Source organism: Rhinoderma darwinii, chromosome 5 (genome assembly GCF_050947455.1).
Source record: "Rhinoderma darwinii isolate aRhiDar2 chromosome 5, aRhiDar2.hap1, whole genome shotgun sequence".
NCBI lineage: Eukaryota > Metazoa > Chordata > Amphibia > Anura > Rhinodermatidae > Rhinoderma > Rhinoderma darwinii.
The window spans coordinates 154,486,394-154,506,097 of record NC_134691.1 but is presented as its reverse complement, the minus strand read 5'-3'; the positions used below and the strand labels follow the sequence as shown (position 1 = coordinate 154,506,097).

General features: G+C 39.9%; 1 protein-coding gene across 3 annotated transcripts in view; it reads left to right on the top strand.

Moving 5' to 3' along the window:
• The window catches only part of DSP (desmoplakin), a 56,714-nt gene that overhangs the window by 31,812 nt on the left and 5,198 nt on the right, over positions 1-19,704 (top strand). For 2 of the 3 annotated variants that reach the window (XM_075826662.1, XM_075826663.1), the window contains exons 7-23: positions 149-310; positions 2,229-2,333; positions 3,293-3,388; positions 4,244-4,369; positions 4,616-4,768; positions 5,628-5,782; positions 6,039-6,165; positions 6,253-6,493; positions 8,249-8,481; positions 8,569-8,735; positions 9,876-10,014; positions 10,170-10,363; positions 10,664-10,826; positions 11,228-11,311; positions 12,602-12,709; positions 13,148-13,246; positions 17,145-19,439. In XM_075826662.1, the coding sequence (XP_075682777.1) occupies positions 149-310; positions 2,229-2,333; positions 3,293-3,388; positions 4,244-4,369; positions 4,616-4,768; positions 5,628-5,782; positions 6,039-6,165; positions 6,253-6,493; positions 8,249-8,481; positions 8,569-8,735; positions 9,876-10,014; positions 10,170-10,363; positions 10,664-10,826; positions 11,228-11,311; positions 12,602-12,709; positions 13,148-13,246; positions 17,145-19,439 (4,647 nt within the window). The remainder of the gene's footprint in view (positions 1-148; positions 311-2,228; positions 2,334-3,292; positions 3,389-4,243; positions 4,370-4,615; positions 4,769-5,627; positions 5,783-6,038; positions 6,166-6,252; positions 6,494-8,248; positions 8,482-8,568; positions 8,736-9,875; positions 10,015-10,169; positions 10,364-10,663; positions 10,827-11,227; positions 11,312-12,601; positions 12,710-13,147; positions 13,247-17,144; positions 19,440-19,704) is intronic. The other variant, XM_075826664.1, reaches the window with a different exon arrangement.

Sequence of the window (19,704 nt, the reverse complement as noted above, 5' to 3'; positions counted from 1 at the left end):
ACCACTAATATTCGCTACTTACTAAAGGGGACCTGCACTTGAGAAGTGGGTAATAGATTGAGCTTATTTAGTTGCTCTATCATTGTAGTATTGTAACAAAATGTTTTTGTCCTCATTCTAAAATTCAACATCTTTTTCACAAAACTAGAAATTCTCCTTTGAAAGAATGGATCAGTTGCGTCAGCTGCAAAACATCATTCAGGCCACATCCAGAGAAATCATGTGGATCAATGATCGGGAAGAAGAAGAACTGGTCTATGATTGGAGTGACAAGAACACCGACATTCCAAGGAAGCAGGAATCATTCTCTGTAAGTCTCGTGTTTTATAATCGAGGCTCTGTTCACACAAGTGTTTTTTTCCAATCTTGTTAGCAGGAATAGCGCAGTCTGCAGCATTAATAATGTGGATAAAAACGCCAGAATCCCAATAGAAATCTGACCGATCCCATTATGAAATGATGGGAATAAGTTAGTTCAAATAAATTATATGAAAGATCTAATGAGATAGGTAGTGAGAAATAATAATAATCTTTATTTGTATAACACAAAAATAATCCGCAATTTAGATATATAAAGATATTATAATTATCTATCTCATATCTGTCTGATATATATTGATATATAATATGGTTCTAGACGACTTTGGCCACGGCACAGGTCCCATGACCAGAAATCGCTTTGTCCGGTAGCCTACATCGCAAGTAAAATTACCGCGACCACATTCACCTTCAGTACTTGCCATGTAGGCTACGGAACATCGTGATCTTTGGCCGTGCGACTTGTGTTGCGGCCAAAGTCGCTGTGTAGCCCCAGCCATAAAACTATACTATATATCAGACAGACAGGCACAGACACACGCTGATTGGTCTCTGGGCAGAGTGCCGCGATGGCGGTTGTCTAGAGACAGCTGTATCATGGAGCTAAATGCCGCCACAGTGCGGAAAAATGTATAAATTTGCAGGGTGTTCTGGAACGTCCCTGCAGAGTTAATTGCGGACCCCGTCTATGGGCGGTCCGCAAGTGGTTAAACTTATATTACATCTGAAAAACGTGTGAGAGGAGGATTTTATTAAGGGTTTAAAATGATCACTTCCTTAGGCTATGTTCACACGGGGTATTTTGCCGAGTTTTTTGACGCGGAAACCGCGTCGCAAAACTCTGCAAAAACGGCCCGAGAACGCCTCCCATTGATTTCAATGGGAGGCGTCGGCGTCTTTTTCCCGCGAGCAGTAAAACTGCCTCGCGGGAAAAAGAAGCGACATGCCCTATCTTCGGGCGCTTCCGCCTCTGACCTCCCATTGACTTCAATGGGAGGCAGGAGAAAGCGTATTTCTCGCTGTTTATGCCCGCGGGCGAAAAACGGTGCGATAATTGCCGCGAAAATCGGCGTGCAGGGAGAGGAATATCTGCCTCAAAGTTCCAAACGGAATTTTGAGGCAGATATTCCTCCCCCAAAATACTCCGTGTGAACATAGCCTTAATCTCTGGAAATGTAGTGGATCTAGCTAGATAGTAATGCTGAGGCTTTGCTTCTTACACAACAAAATGTCTTAAAGTGATATCTGAAATGTTTTATTCCTCATAGCTTTGTGCTTTATGAAAAATAATTTTTTTTATATTTTTCATGCTGGTACGATAGATCCTTTGTTTTCCTGTAAGTAAATAATCTACTGTATCTGCCATAAGGGGACAGTCTGGCTTTTGACCAATCTCACTGAAATCCACAGGTTTGGTCGATATTAATCTAATGTAGAGATATATTTTATCAAATAGCAGAATTTTAATGTGCACCTCCAGTTGTGATCTCCTCGATCTGTCATCGGGCATGGAGAGACACTACTGCACGCTGGGTGGTACAGTTGCCGTGGCAGCCCGCATGACACCCAGAGAGTGTTGTGTAAAGGTCCTATTTTAATTATTAGAACTGCATTGCCCAGCCCGCAGTAGCGTCTCTTCATTGGGAGTGAGAACGCAACACTTTAAATGTAGACTTGGGCGTGGTTAGTGAAAATAACCCCAAATCACATATTTATTTATTTTTTCCTTGTCCCATTTAATCTCTCCTTGAAGGTACATGGCATATTTCTTTTAAAGAAAGTTTTTTCGCCAAATCTTATAATATAAAATGTGGTAATGATTCCTGTTCAGATTATATTTACAAAATTTGTGAAAAACTGAAACGAATCAACTTTTAAAAAAAAACAAAAAACTTATTCTTATTTCCCAGAAACTTATGAGTCAATTGGAGGTCAAGGAAAAAGAACTGAACAAGCTCAAGCAAGAAAGTGACCAGTTGATTATGAATCAACATCCGGCAGCAGACAAGATTGAGGTAGTACTATGATAGAGATGAGCGACAAAGATCACAGCGTCTAACCCAAAGAACTTCCAAATGAGTTCATTTGTTTTGATGAGAAATCCTATTAAGCGATCGCTAGTGCACAACTCATACTGAACTTGTCAATATAATGACACCTTTTTCTATAATAATTAACCCTGGACTCCTGAAAATTAGAAAACTCTTCATACCGTCTAATGGATAAGTACTGCCACCTCTGTGTTTTCAGAAGATATATAATTTGTGGCAACGAAATGGACCCATTTTCATATCTTTTTATAGGATTCTGAGTTATTAGAGGGGGGACATCTGTTCAGGATTCTTGTCTATTGGCCAGAGTGGAGAGCGGATACAAAGCGTGTCTGGAGGACCTGTCCCGCATTACCCAGACAACCCATTGATAGGAATGGACACTGTGTAATGCTTAATTTGCCACGCGGTGAAGAAGCAGGGAAAAAAACACTTCAGCTGGCAATACACATTGGATGAACTAGAAGATTTCGGCGGGACCGGTTAACCATCTAATGTGTATTGCGGAGTTCCAATTATCCCTCAACAGCAGATGCCCGATCCTTTTGTTCATAAGGAGATAAGCCACTGCCTGAGGAGTCTGGCAGTGGCTTTCTCCCTATTGTAGACTGCAATCTGTGGGGAAACCGTGGCAAGCGCAGTGGCACTGCTGGGAATATAATACATTACACAGTGCTCGTTGAAATCAATAGGCTGTCTGTGTGATGCATGGACAAGCCAAGCTGGGTCCTTGAGAGCAAGACATGCTCTTTGTAGCTGCTCTCTGCTCTGGCTAATAGATGAGGGTCCTGGATGGGAGACCCTCAACTATTAACTAAAAATTCCATTATCGGGTATTTGAAAATGTTTTCTAGACCAGACAACCTCTTTAATGTATGTAGTGTTTATGTATGCTGCTATTGATGGAGGTTTTTCTTTCTTAGGCTTACATGGATACACTGCAGACTCAGTGGAGCTGGATTCTTCAAATTACCAAATGCATTGATGTTCATTTGAAAGAAAATGCTGCCTACTTCCAAGTAAGCTATCATCATGTCTTGTACTTGTTGCTGTCATTTTCTGGAAGCTGTTTGTTACCTATAAGGGTATGTTCACACAGTGCGGATACGCTGCATAAAAGCCCACCGCTTATCCGTCCTGTGCTCCGCAGGGAATTCCGGCTGAAAAAATGCAACAAATTGTGGTGCAGTTTTTCAGCCAAAATGTCCGCTGCGGAAAACCGCACAGAAAAGACAAAAATGGGTACTTACCATGGTGTTCCTACAACGTCCTGACGTTCTGCAACCCTGGAATGACGTTTCATCCCATGTGACTGCTGCAGCGGTCACATAGGATAAAACGTCATCCCAGAAGGCCGGCCAGGATGAAGAAACATAGAATTCTGTGTAAGTATAAGGTTTTTTATTTTTATTTTTTAGTTGCGTTTTTACGGCAGAAAAGCAGCATCTGCTATTTGTTGCGGGTTTTACCTCCCATTGAATTCAATGGGGAAAATCCACAACAAATAAGCAGCGTTTACGCAAATACAATTGACATTCTGTGGACTAAAAAAAACACCTGCAGGTCAATTTCTAAGAATTTGTTCAAATCTCATCCACTTTGCTGGCACTGTATTATGCTACGGATTTTCCGCAAGTAAATCTGTAGCGGAAAATCCGCAATATTTACGGTATGTTTGAACTTTTACCCTAAGATCACAAGCCATACCTTTTAGACTACTCAAAATGTTTTATTTGTTGAGTAAAGCAAACTGCTATTGATTATGATGATAGTCTAGGTGTATAGAAAAGCTCATTCAACAGAATATTACTAATGTGTTTTTTGTTCAATTGGAATATATTTTCATTCTAACTGTTCATGCCATTTATTTTCAGTTTTTTGATGAGGCACAGGGCACACAAACTTACTTAACAAATTTTCAAGACACCATCAGAAAGAAGTACCCGTGTGACAAAAGCATGCCACTGCCACGTGTCCTGGAAATGATTAAAGACTTGGAGGTATAATTCTGCATTTCCATTTCCAACACCAAGCAGGCCCAAATATCTCTACAAATATATTCAAATTTCCTGATTAATCATCCCCACCCATCGAATGCCAGATTAAAAGGAACATTATTGTACACTTATATACTTAGAAACCATCTAATAACGAAATAATTCTGGTTATTGGAGTTTATATGTCTCAAGGTTGCTACATAAATTTATTTTATTGATTTTTAACTTTTTGGATTTCTTCCTTTACAGAAAGAGAGAGACAAAATTAATGAATACAAAAGGCAGGTTCAAAACTTGGTCAATAAATCCAAGAAAATAGTACAGCTCAAACCAAGAAACCCGGATTACAAGAGAGAGAAACCGATTCTTCTTAAGGCCCTCTGTGACTACAAGCAGGACCAGGTACCATGTATTTCAAATTAATATAATGTGTCGAAAAACTTTTTAGCATTAGATTTAGTCCTGTTTTTCCTGAATGGAATGAAACCTCAGTACATTGAGACAGCCCCACTGCTTACTACATTTCGTGAATACAGGCGAACATTATACGCTCCCGTATTCTGCACGCAAAGATTGTGATTTCTTGCTGATGCTCTACTCTACCATGGGAATTGATCCCGCTTGCTAACAATGCAGTTCCTTAATATAATACAACGCAGAAAAAATAACCCTATGTAATGTATGTGTAAATAATATATGAAGTATTTATTCAAACATTACAGCCAGGAAAACACACGCAGTTTGGGGCTCAGTTTTTTAGCCAAAGCCAAATGTGCATCCAAAAGGAAGTAAGTGTATAAAGAACAGACTGATGCATCTACTTTATTTTGTGTTTGGCTAACAAAATTTTAGTTAAAACCAAATGTGTGATCCTGGTCTTGGCATTTATGAAATGGATTATTTATACAAAGGTTCTCCAGGCATTTTATTTTGATGGCCTACCCTTAGGATAGGTCATCAATCTCAGATCGGTGGGGTTCGACTCCTAACACCCCCAACAATCAGGAGACTGAAGCATCCGAGGCAACGAATGCCGCGGCCTCTTCATAGTTTATCAGGCACAGCACCATACACATCCATAGCGGTTATGCCTGGGATTGCAGTTCCAGTCCAAGTGAATTGGACTGAGCTTCAGTCAGCTGATCCACGGGGTGACTTGGACTCTCATCGATCTGATATTGATGACCTATTCTAAGGTTAGGCCATCAATATAAAATGTCCTGCCTTTAATTCAATGCGATTTATTGTAATTTCCACACAGAAAGTCATACACAAAGGAGATGAATGCATCTTGAAGAACAATTCTCAGCGAAGCAAATGGAATGTGACGGGTCCTGGTGGGCTAGACATGGTGGTTCCTTCTGTCAGTTTGATTATCCCACCACCAAATCCAGGAGCAGTAGATTTGTCTTCTAAGTAAGCTCTAACAGCATATCTTAAGTGTTTTTTCTACTTGGGAATATAAAAGATCTGTCAAGTGTTGGAGTTAATTGGGGAACTTCTAAGACTGGCCATGTATGGTCTGATTTGATGGAATTATCTTATAATTGACCAAGGCTGTTTATAGATTCCACAAGACTAGATAGTGAGCACATGCCACTAATGCTAAAATTCTACTTGCATGTTCTTTCACAGTTAGAGCATAAGTATAATATAACTATAAATATTTCAGAATAGAGCAGTTTTATGAAGCAATTCTGAGCCTCTGGAACCAACTTTACATCAATATGAAGAGCTTGGTGTCATGGCACTACTGCATGATTGACATAGAGAAAATTAGGACTATGACCATTGCTAAGGTATGGCTTTATACTACACATGTAAAATGAATATTAGTTCTATGTTTCAAATAATCATGTTACTAAATGCATGGTGTCTTATTGCAGCTCAAGACCATGCGCCAAGAAGACTACCAAAAGGTAGTTACAGATTTGGAAATACATTACCAGGAGTTCATGAGAAACAGCCAGGGCTCGAACGTGTTTGGTGATGAAGATAAAGTGAAAATGCACAGTCAGTTTTCTGATGCACAGAAGCATTATCAGACCCTGGTGGTACAACTCCCTAGCTACCAAACTAAGGAGACCACGTACATCAAGAAACTACCACCACCACAAATCAGCACTGGTATGTTGATAAACCACACCTTCACCCTTTTCATACAACTAAATTATAGGGCCATTCACTGAGTGTTGAATTGAAATAATCAATGGGGCAGATTTACTAAGATTAATGCCTCATGCATGCGACCGTGAGTCCCGTCCGTGATCCGAGGAAAGATGGGACATGTCCCATCTTTCCTCGGATCGGAGACTCGGACCATTTTTCATCGACCCGATTCACCCGCTAAAGTAAATGGGTCCATGAAGACTATCGGGTGCCACTCTGATGCCGTCAAAAATGGCCCGAGTGGCACAACGGTCGTGTGCATGAATTGTAAGGCCCCATGCACATGACCGTATATTTCATCCGTAATTACGGTCTCATTAATTTCTATGGCCGACGGACACCTTCCCATATATTTACGGGAAGGTGTATGTGGCGAATAAACCTTCCGTATAAAATAGGACATGTTCTATTTTTTTTTTATGGACCGTGCTCCCATACTTTATAATGGGAGCACAGTCCGTAAATGCAGATGACTGTCCACAGCCGGCCGTGCCCGTAATCCCGGACCGTGACTACGGACACGGTCGTGTGCATGGGACCTTAGACCGTGTAAACTTAGAGCAGGCAGTCAGTAGATGCACCAAATTTATCACAGTGTTTCTGTATGATTAATTTGATGCCACTAGCTAGACTTGTTAGACACTACTTATACCTCCTTAGATTTGGCTTATTTTGCGACAGACTTTTAAGCCCGTTCTTAGTGGCACATTATTAGACAAGTTTTTGGCGCAAACACATTGGTAAAGCAAAGACAAAATCATGCCATCATAGGGAAAATGGATCCCAGTTCATTGAATTTAAGTTGCCTTGGTATCTAAAATCATATGTTGTCTATTAGTATATTCCAGGTTGTATGGATTTAGTAATATAAGGCCTCATGCATACAACTAAATTCGGGATCCATATGACATAGATCCCATAAATGGTGGTAATTCGTGACGAGCGAATCGATTCAACACTCGTCCAATTCCCAAAAGTTACGAATTTGTCGAATTCTGTAAACTTTTGGCGCACTAATCACAGCGGCAAGCACCAGCCGACCTTTTACAGATTAGACAGAGCATTACATGCCCTCAGGAGGGCTTCCCTTGAATGCCTTGCAGGCAGCTTCCCCAAAATGCATTGCAGTTATCTCTCCCTTTTATTCATAGATCTTTCTGTCACTTTAACGTTACATGCTGGCTTGGTGTTAAAGAGCTTGAAAAGGGTTGGATTTAACTTCTATATATAGTCCTAGAAGACATCAGAGAGTCAGACATGAGTTTTCACGGCAATCGGGGTACTTTCGATTCACAGCGAATTTATTTGGACTGAATTGAACCCCAAAAATTTATTTAGGGAAATGTGCTCATCTCTAGCGGTAATGCATTTCATTGGGAGCACTTATAGGCACCATCTGCTGCTCCATCAGAATATCGTCTAGGGTAAATTTATTCTGTATTTTGCACCATATCCCAAGCCAAAATGCACATGGTAATGGTTTTATGCTAATATTACGTTATCCAGCATTTCTAAATTTACAGTGACTAGATATTACTAATATAGCCGTCCATTGGACATTAGTTGTTCTGTAGCTAGGCAAATGTGTGGCTTACATCGTACAAAATCAGTCTTATTTTATTTTGATATTTATCTCCTCTAATTTTTGGATTTTATTTCCAAATCTGCATTGTATGATCACATAAGCTCTTTGTATCTTTTTTTCCTTTTAAGGTGAAAGAGTAGAAGTTGTTACCAAAACGACATCATCAAATGTTAAAGGAGGCCATACTTCTACTACTGTAGTAGACAATGACAGGCTGAAACAGGAGAATTGGCTGTTATTAGAGCTCCAAAAGATCCGCCAGCAACTGGAGAGCCACGAGTCTAGGCTTCTGCAAAGGAATATCTACAATGTTGATCAAGAAACATTCAGAGATTTCTCACACAGAATAAGCGATATAGAGGTGATAAGTAGGATATGTTTTATCGTTTTACACTTGGGTGTAATTTATTTACAATTCTGATGCATTTATTCTGCTTATCTTTCACAGTCTTTGAGAGGAGATGGACAGAACTTATCAGCACAACTTAGCAAGATTAAAGAGATGATCCTGAGCTTGAAGGACTCAGACAAGTCCTCATATATGCAGTCTGAGCTGACTGTGCTACTAAAGAAAATGGAGAATATTCATGGGTTTTCTGCAGACCACTTAGAAAGGTAGAATAAAGTGGATTATTAAATTTCAGTTGAAAACTCACACGCATAGTTATGGTGGATTAATAAATCTTAGTAATATAACTAAAATGGATCACATATAGTGCCAAATTATGCTGTGAGTGATTTCAGCAATCTACATTACTAAATAGAACTACATATATGCTATGCACTTAAAATGTAGCCCTTGCCAACTTAGTCTGTAAAAGATCACCATAAAAGAACCCGTAACTATACGGAGTAGCTATTTAATATACTAGCTTCTTCTAAAAGGCACAAGTAATAACAATACGAAACAATTTCATTAATCTGGCACCTGAGGGTCTGGCAAGTGAGATAAATAGTCCCATGCTAGAAAGTGGGAATTTTTAGGCTAATTCGATATTTGACCCCTAGCAGCTTCACAGTGACAGGTCTACTTTACCTCTTGGCTCCCCAGTTGTGCTACAGTGCCCTGGCGTGTGAACTGTCTGATTGTTTGGAATTTCTGATAATACAGCACCTAGGTGGTCCAGAAAGTGACTGATTTTTGTAATTCTACTATAATAAGCGTTCGCCACAAGGATTAAAAAGCAGAATGAAATTAAACCTATGAAATAGAGCTTCATTTTAAACTTAAAGAATGTGATGAAGTGAAGGGTAATGAGGTGTATTGGCATACCGGGTGCTTTATTTTACAGGTAGACGCTCTTTTTCAGGCTGCCGTTGGGACATGTGACTCCATTCTTAATACCTGATTCCTACAGTGTGTGCTATAGGTACCGGAACTCAGTCTCTCAATGCAAGTCTTCAAGAACCTCAATGTGAGTCTCCTAGCCTTACATTAAAAGACTGACCTCTAGTTCCTACAGCAGACGATGTAGGTTTTGGGTGGTCAGAATGGTGATCACGTGACCCAATGGTGGCCTGGAATGAAGTGGCTATCCGTAAAATATAGCGCAGGGTAAGCCAATGTGTACATCACTACATTTCACTTAATCACATATTTAATCAAGGGGGGGGGGGGGGGGTTCACTGGGGGAAAAAAAATGATGGAGTACTTCTTTAATTTTTTTAAGACAGAAACTAGGTGTGTAGTCTTCCTTCTTTGGAAGGTTTCCTTTATTGTATTCTTGCTAATTAATTTAATTTTGTGCACTTAAGACTTCAGTCATTGAGGATTCTACTTCAGAGCATTCTTCAGATTGAAGATTTGATAAAAGTTTATGAAGCTCGATTGACAGAAGAAGAAACCATTGCCCTTGATCCAGCAAAAGTTGAAGCAGACAGAAATGCATTGAAGGTAAGGAAAAATGTAAAAAACAAAAAAGCACAATATGGAACATTTAAAAAAAATATCTGTCTCTACAGCTTGTTACCTTTTTCTGTTTCTTCTCCCTGTCTGTTTCTCATATTATGCAGTATTTAATACATACTAACTTTTTATAATAATTTTAGAAAATGAAAGCTGAACTAGAACAGAAGAAATCCCAGCTGATATCTCTGGATACAGACGTGAAGAAAACGATGCAGATAAATGACCGTGTTGTCCAGGCTTATCCTTATTGTGAAGTAGACCTCTCCAAATTCTCTAACAAAGCCGTTCAACTAACTGAGCGCTGGCACCGGATAGAAAAAGAAATTGATGACAGGTAAATGTGTTGTAAATCTTCCTAGATAAACCACTTGTATACAATATGACAAACGTAATAATCTGGGAAAAGAACGTATATGGTAAGCATTACAATGTGGGCAGTATGAAGCTAAATAGCTAGGTATAGCAGTGGATGGGTGATCAGAAGGCTAAGGTGGGCTACCTAGTGCAGCCGTAGGACTAGGGTGGCCATAAGAATAATATGGAGAATGGACATAACTGCGGTGGGCATATGGCTCATATGCTGAGCAATGGGTTGTATATGTGCATTTATCTTAATAATGATTCATTATTTCAGGTCTTGGGAACTTGAGAAGCAAGGAAAACAGTTGAGGAATTTTAGAGATCTGTATCAGTCATCGAGCAAGTGGATCAGTGACACCAAACATAAACTAGATATCTTAGAGTCTGCAAAGCTTTCAGATGGCAATACTGTTGCAAGATACCTAAATGAACAAAAGGTGGGTAAAATTGCAGGAAAGGCCGTGTACATGATATATATTCTTTCAGATAGGAACTAACTAGATATATTTGACACCATTAGTCATAGTATCCATGTCAAGTCCTATTCTATAGTGGCAGCTTAAATTTTTTTTTCCCTACTTCAAAACTATCCAGTAAAAAAAACCTGCACTCTGTCCCTTATCTACCCATATTCATTTATCTATATTCTTTATCTACATCTATTCACTAATGTCCCTCTAAGCTTCTTTACATGCTAATAGTTGCAAGGTCTGTAATGGGTATTGACCTCGCACACTGGCCTATACAGTCAACATTATACAACTTTTGTCTCATACAGAATTGTAGACAACGTATATATTAATTGTAACAGAATTTAAAGTTTTGTTTTGTTTCATAGACTCTAAATGACGAAATACAAGGCAAAAGAGAAAAAGTAGAAGAGGTTATGAAGACTGCAGAACAGTGTGCATCATCTATTAAGGTAAAGGAATATCAGACGCACATGACCGATAGATAGTATTTTATACACTCTTAGGCCTCATGCACACGACCGTAGCTATGTGCACGGCCGTGATTTTCGGGTCGGCCGGCTGCGGACTTTTATGCACATGGCCGCGGCCATAATTTTCAATGAGCCCGGACCGCAGAAGACGGCCGTAATAAGGCATGTCCGTTGTTTCTGCGGTGTGGGCTCCCGGGCCATGCATGGACCGTAAAAACTACGCTCGTATGAATGGCCCCATAGAAATTGAGGGGGCCGCAATTCTCCCGTGGATTTTCAGGGTAATTGCGGCCGCAAAAGCATGTCATCGTGCCACCTTTGCAGAACCTGTGAAGACGGCACTGCATCGGTGAGTGTCTAGGGCTGTGTGGCATCGCCTACAGGGGGTCTGTGTGGCATCGCCTACAGGGGGTCTGTGTGGCATCGCCTACAGGGGGTCTGTGTGGCATCGCCTACAGGGGGTCTGTGTGGCATCGCCTACAGGGGGTCTGTGTGGCATCGCCTACAGGGGGTCTGTGTGGCATCGCCTACAGGGGGTCTGTGTGGCATCGCCTACAGGGGGTCTGTGTGGCATCGCCTACAGGGGGTCTGTGTGGCATCGCCTACAGGGGGTCTGTGTGGCATCGCCTACAGGGGGTCTGTGTGGCATCGCCTACAGGGGGTCTGTGTGGCATCGCCTACAGGGGGTCTGTGTGGCATCGCCTACAGGGGGTCTGTGTGGCATCGCCTACAGGGGGTCTGTGTGGCATCGCCTACATCGGGGTCTGTGTGGCATCGCCTACATCGGGGTCTGTGTGGCATCATCTACATCGGGGCTGTTTGGCATCTACAGCGAGGCTGTAAATAGTGTCTAGGTGAACATGTGACCTTCCTTTGGGTGTTTTCAGGGGGTTGGGACAAAAAAAAAGCCTGACAAATGATATTCATCAGTTTTTTTTTTAACGGCCATGAAAAACTGATGCAAATCAGATGTCAAACGGCCATTAAAAACGGACAGACGGACTGGAAATGGATGAAAATTTGGAGACACACTGATGCAAAATGGCCACGAAAAACTGACCGTTAATCCGTTTTTAATGGCCATTTTTTTTCACTGTCGTGTGAATGTGGCCTAATGAAAAAGTCTTAACAGACAAAGATAAATAATCTGTAATGAGCATAACACACCGACCTCTAATGGCAGCAGGACGTGTTTACAATCAATGCATATAAAACAATATATCATATAAGATGGCATTTATACTCATAACAATAATTATTATTATTCAGGATTATGAGCTCCAGTTGGCATCATACAGTTCTGGACTGGAAACCTTACTTAACATCCCAATAAAAAGGACTGTGGTACAATCCCCTGCCGTCGTAGTCTTGCAAGAGGTTGGTACAGTATTTTTTTGTTCAAGTTATTCATGTAGTGGTTTCATAAGCTTAAAATGGTAGCACTTTGAGTACTAGTAATCAAACTATACAATAGATAGACTATTACTGGGTAATTGAAATTAGATTGTGAGCTCCACTGGGTACAGGGACTGATATCTGTGATTACAATCTATGTACAGTGCAACTGAATAGGTTGGTGCTATAAGTAAAAGATCGTAATTTGTTTATATGTAGTGGCAACAATCTGAATGTAATATTATGGCCTGAATGTCATAGGACATATCATAAGTTGTTCTTTTATTATATAAAATAAGCTAATTGCAAATGATATAAATGCATGTTGTTATGCGGTCTCTAAATGCATATAATGAAGATCAAGATGCACTATATCTAAGATAACCACAACCATAATCACCTTCCTATTTTATTCTTCAGGCTTCTGACATCCAAGTACGCTACGCTGAGTTGTCCACTAAAGGAAAAGATTTCTACAGACTTTTGCAAGAAATGTCTAAGAGAATGGAAGACTTAAAGGTACCTTATTATAATAAACCTTCTAAAATGTTATTTATCTCAAGCTGACAATGCTTGCACGTAGAGAATCATTGACAATTTACTTACCCCCTTTCCGCACGGTGCCGTGAATGTATCGGTAGCGGGTGTCATCAGTAACATACAACCAGAACTGTAAAATTATCCAATACGGATAAAAAGAGAAACTAAAAGGAATGTTTTTGTTAATCCCGCTTCAAATACTAAATAAAAAGTGATCAGAAAGTTGTATGTATCCCAAAATGGTGCCAATTAAAACTTTGACTCATCCCGCAAAAAATAAGCTCTCATACAGCTACATCGATGTTAGATAAAATATATCATGGCTCTTGGAATGCAGAGATAAAAAAAAAAAAAAATACCCTGCGTCTTTGAAAGTGGTATTCCCAACTTAAAAATGTATGGCATATACTGTAGGTAGGCCATATGTAAAGGGTTTGCCAGACAAAGGTTCTGTGTCGATGCCCGGGGTTAATCAGCCTTCATCAGCTCCGAGGTCTGCTAGAGTAACGCGATCTGTTACCACTCAGGCTTGCAGGCTGAGGAGAGGGAGAACCTATCACAGCCTGGTCTGACGGTTCTAGCTCCCGCCCTTGGTCTATTTATACCCTCACTTGCAGCATGTTCCTTGCCTGTGATTCTCTGGATTCCTGGCTCTGCTATTCCTGCTATTTACCTGATTGACCGCTGTTACTTATTGACCCTGGCTTGCCTGACTATTCTCCTGCTCTGTTTTGCTACTACCACTGCCTGTTGCTCACGGTTTTTCCGTGGAAAACTGCCCCTACTTCCCCCTTTGCTTCTGTGTGCCCTTTGTCTTGTGTTGTCTGTCTTGCACTTACTGAGCGTAGGGACCGTCGCCCAGTTGTACGCCGTCACTTAGGACGGGCCATGCAAGTAGGCAGTGAATGAGTTGCGGGAAGATTAGGGCTCACCTGTCTTCTCCCTACCCCGATTCATTACACCATAAATATCTAAGTTGGGTATACCCCTTAAGGCCCAGAATAGCTTTGTACTGTAGGTTGGGGCATGGTATTATACATAGTTTGTACTGTCCAAATCAGCAAAGTTATATTATTGTAAATTTCCCTTTTAGAGCTGCACAGGGAAAGGTCTGAGGGTATATAACAATGTGTTCACATATTCCACGAAACTCCCACAAAACTGCATATTCTTTGCAGAAATAATCTGAGCTTAATCTGGATGTCTTAAAGGGATACTCCCATGAATACATCACCAGCTAAAATTTACAAGCGACAGCGGGAGATGCAGCCATCTCTCACAAACTTTGAGTTCTGGGCCCTAATGTCCAAGCAATTTTTTTAGTTTTCCCATCGTCACATTCAAAGAGCTAGAACTTTTCTATTTTCACGTGGACATTGCTGTATAAGAACTTGTTTTTTGCGGGTTGAATTGTATTTTTCAATGGCAACGTTTTGGCGTATATAGAATTTTTAAATTAACTTTCTTTGGCGGGGGGATATAAACCCCCCCAGCAATTTAGCCTTTGTTCTTTGCATTTTACATTTACACTGTTTACCGTGCGACATAAATAACATGCTACCTTTATTCTATGGGTCTATACGATTACGGCAATACCAAATATGCATAGGTTTTTTTTTATGTTTTACTTCTTTTGCGCAATAAAAACACTTGTGAACTAAAATTTTATTTTGCATGGCCGCTTTCCAAGAGCCATAACTTTTTTTTATTTTTCAGTCAATGTTGCCATATGAGGGCTTGTTTTTTGCGGGACTTAATTACCACCATTTTGGGGTACATGGGACTTATTGATTAACCTTTTATTATTTTTTGGGGGGAAAGGGAAAAAATAGCAACTTTGCCGTTGTTTTTTTTTTGTTTCGTTTTACGGCATTCACCTTGTGGTTTAAATAATATGCTAACTTTATTTTTTGGAGTCATTACGATTGCGGGGATACCATATATGTGTAGCTTTTATTTTATTTTTACACTTTTACTAAATAAAACTATTTTTTATGGGAAAAAAATTGTTTTATTTTTTTATATTTAATTTTTATTTCACATTAATTATTTTTTCAGTCCCACTAGAGGATTTCACTATGCGATCTTTAGATCGCAGATATTATGCTTTGGTATACTTCATATACCAGAGCATTACTGCCTGTCCGTGTAAAAGTGACCGGCAATCTATTAGGACGTGCCAGAGGCACGTCCTAATGGGTATATATCCAGGGCAGACCTGAGGGCTTTTGTTAGGCCCCCGGCTACCATAGCACCCCATCGGATGTGTGACAGAGGGAGCTCCCTCCCTCTGTAAACAACTCAACTGACCGCGGCATTTGAGGGGTTAAACGGCCGCGATCTAAGTAAACTTCGTGGGAGCAGGAGCCCGGCTGTCATCAGACAACCGAGCCCCGGCTCTAGCCTGCACGGGACACCCGTGCAGGGCATTTATCAGGCCACGGTGAAAAGGCGACGGCCTTGGCTAAAGCCCCTTAATGACCGCCGTGAAAAGGCGTATTGGCGGTCATTAAGGGATTAAATACATAATAAGGATTTGTTTACGTGTACTGCATGATTCTGGGGAAGCAGATGACCTCATTTTAATTTACCCATCTTGAAAATTGATAATTTAGGTTAGTAATCCTCGATATTGCAACTGGCAAAAAACTGAATAATTGAATAGAGCGAAAAGTGAAGACCATGCAGCTACCCACATAATGTTTTGTTTATTGAAATTGTTTCTTTTTGTATTTTAAGCCATTTCAATAAACATTGGATTTTATGTTGGTAAGGCTTTGTTCACATCTGCGTCGGGCTTCCGTTAGACCTTTCTGTCAGGGGATCCCATGAACGGAAAGCCAGACGGAAACCATAGCTTTCGTTTGCATTAGCATTGATTTAAATTGTAATGCTTCCGTTCCAAATGGTTTTCATTTGTCTCCGTTCCGTAAGGTTTCCGCTTTCTTGGCGGAATCCATAGCATAGTCGACTATGCTATTGTTTCCACCAAAACAATGGAAACCTTACGGAAAGGAGACAAACAGAAACTATGGTTTCTGTTTGGCTTTCCGTTCATGGGTTCCCCTGACGGAAAGGTCTAATGAAAGCCCAACGCAGATGTGAAGGAAGCCTAAGTGCTACATCGTTCCTTTCAGAACGGTTTCAAAAGACATTGTTGCGGAGGAACACTATAATGGGGAAAGCTGCTGAGACATAATTGACTGGATATTTATGGTGATGGCAGGTGGTTTTCTACATGTCTATACTAAAATTATGAAGTGGACCCCCTAAAATTCTAATAAAATTTATATCCGACATTAAAATATTTTGAGTAGCCAATACATTTTCTGAATAATTTGTTTGCAGGTTTTCATTTATCATCGTTTCTACTCGTCCATAAAATATTGCTTATTAGGCAGTGTGTAAATGCTACCAAGCTGCAGACAAAAAAGAGCAGCTTAAGGTACTCCTGATGACATGACTTAGCAGAATCAGACTGCTACATGTTTAATGGTTACATTAACCAGGGTATGCTTCCAACGCATATGCTGAATGTAGCCATAGCCACCTATTGTCCCGACGTATGCCAAAAGTGTGTCCGGATCGTGTCCTGGCATACCTTTCTTGGTCATTTTTTATTTTATTTTTTTTAATGCTATACTGAAAAGCATGGTTTACTACACTTTTACGTACAAACGCTCAGAAACAAACTACCGTATTGCACACATTTTCATATATTTGGAGTTTAAGTTTGGTGAGGGATCTTCTTGGCGTGTATGCTAAACATAAACAAATTGCGTGATGTGGACAGTGCCTATCTTGACTTTGAAAACCTAAATCTCAAGATTATGAAATTGTGACTAACCTCCTTTTTTTTTTTTTTCTTTTTTTATAGATGAAAAACACTAGGATTGAGTTACTTGAGGAGGAACTGCGACTTGCCAGAGATACAAATTCAGATCATTCCCAGAAAACCAAATTCCTTGATCAGAATATGCAAAAGTATCAGATTGAATGCTCTGAGTACAAATCAAGACTCCTTCTTCTGGAAGATATGAAGAGGAAAGCAGAAATGGAAGGGTCTTCCGCAAAACAGAACCTTGATAAATGCTATAGTCAGATAACTGAACTTAATGAAAAGATAACCAGACTCACATATGAGATTGATGATGAGAAAAGAAGGAGAAAAGCACTGGAGGACAGATGTGAGATCCAGAAGAGTGAATTTGACCAAATACAGCAAAAGAGGCATAGTGAATTAGATGGTGTCAACCGGCATAAAATTGAAACTGAGAAGATAATCAAGGAGAAGGAATATGAGATAGAGAGGATAAGAGTTCTTCTGCAAGACGAGGCCCAGAGGAAGCGGGACTATGAGAATGAGCTGTCAAAGGTAAGGAAGCAGTATAGTGACGAAATCAATAGTGTGAGGAACAAGTATGAATCTGAAATAAATATTACGAAGACCACAATACAGCAAATAACTGTTCAGAAGGAAGACGACGTGCATGAATTAAGAGCTCAACTTGAGAAATTTGCCAGAGAAAATAGAGAACTTACCCAAGAAATCACCCGACTCAATGAAACCATTGTCCAAACAAATGAACAACGTAGAAGGGCAGAAGATGATGCTCTTCAACATAAATCATCAGGGTCTGAGCTCAATCAGAGAAAGCAGCAATTAGAGAAGGAATTACATAAGATCACTACCAGTCACTCAGAAGAAGTTACAAGATATAGGATATCGCTGGAAGAAGCCAGCAGGACAATTCAGGATAGAAACGGTGAGATTGACAAGTTGAAGTACCAACTTCAGGAGGAGGCTGTACGTCAGAGACAATATGAAAATGAGCTTGTAAAGGTAAGAAACAATTATGACGATCAGCTTATAAATTTAAGAAACAAGTATGAGACAGAAATTAATATTACAAAAACCACCATCCATGAACTAAGTATCGAAAAAGAAGACAACGTCACTGGCTTAAATCAACAGATAGATATTCTAGCGAGAGAGAAACGAGACATGTTGGCAGAGGTAAACAGACTAAAGACCTCTCTGACACAAATGACAAATAATTTCAAAAAAACAGAAGATGATGCTCACCAGCAAAAGTCATTCTCCTCAGAGTTGACTCAAAGGAAGCAACAACTAGAGATTGAACTGAGGCAGCTTAACATGTTAAGATCTGAGGAGGAGCATAAAAATAAAAAATCCCTTGAGGATGCTGCCAAAACGATTCAGGAACGCAATAAGGAGATCGAAAGATTGAAAAAAGTTATTGAGGTTGAAATAAACCAAAAGAAAAAACTTGAGGATGAGCATGTCCGCTTACAAAGGACCCAGTTTGACCTACAGAAAACCAACAACACTGCCACAGAGACCATAAGCAAATTAAAGATTCAGGAACAAGAATTAATAAGACTTAAATCAGACTATGAAAAACTGTCACTAGAAAAACAAGGAAAAGAAAATGACATAAGCAGACTTCAAGTCAATCTGAAGGAACTGCAAACACAGAAGAATAAACTCGAGGAAGAGATAAACAGGCAAAAAAGAATTGCTACAGATGAGCATGCAAAAAATCAAAAGTTAGAACTAGAGCTGGAGGCTCTTAGAAGATCTAGTACTGAACAAATGAAAAAGATCACAACTCTCACACAACAAGTAGAACAAGTTACAATCATTAAAAGGCAAACTGAAGAAGACTTGAGGCAACAGAGAGAGTCTTTAGATGGTCAGCTCAGAGACCAGCAGAGAAACATTGATGAGCTCAGTAAACTTGTAGCTGAGGTGGAAAGCCTACGTCGGCAGTTACACGTAGAGCAAGAAAACTTACGGCAGGCTCATATAAGAAATGAGCACTTGCAGAAAACCATTGAAGAGCGAAACCGAAACCTAAATGAGAGTAAAATAGAGATAGAAAGGCTGCAGTCAATAACCGAAAATCTGACTAAAGAGCACCTAAAGCTGGAAGAAGAGCTGCGTTACGTTAGACTGGAGAACGAGGATGTCAGGAAGTGTAAAGATGAAGTGGATGGTGAAAAAAATGCAACCATTACAGAGCTAAAGAACCAGCTGCAAATCAGCAACAAGCGATCTTTGGAGCTACAGGGCCTAATAAATGAATTACAGAAAGAGAGGCAAAATTTGAGACAGGAAATTGAAAAATTCCAAAAGCAAGCACTAGAGGTACTCAAATAAATTTCCCTTAATGTGTTTTCTGTCCAGTAATTGAATCATTCAATGACCTAATATGTAATTATTTTTATTAACACTTTTTATAAATGGATTTATATTTTCCATAATAGGATTTCTTAAGGCACCTTAAGAATAGGGGCGCCATTCAGTTTATCTACTAAGCATCAACCTGTTCTGTAAACCTCCTACAAAAAGTCAAATTTAAATAGATTTACCATTAGGATCAATGATGCATGCTGGTAATGAAGAAATAGTA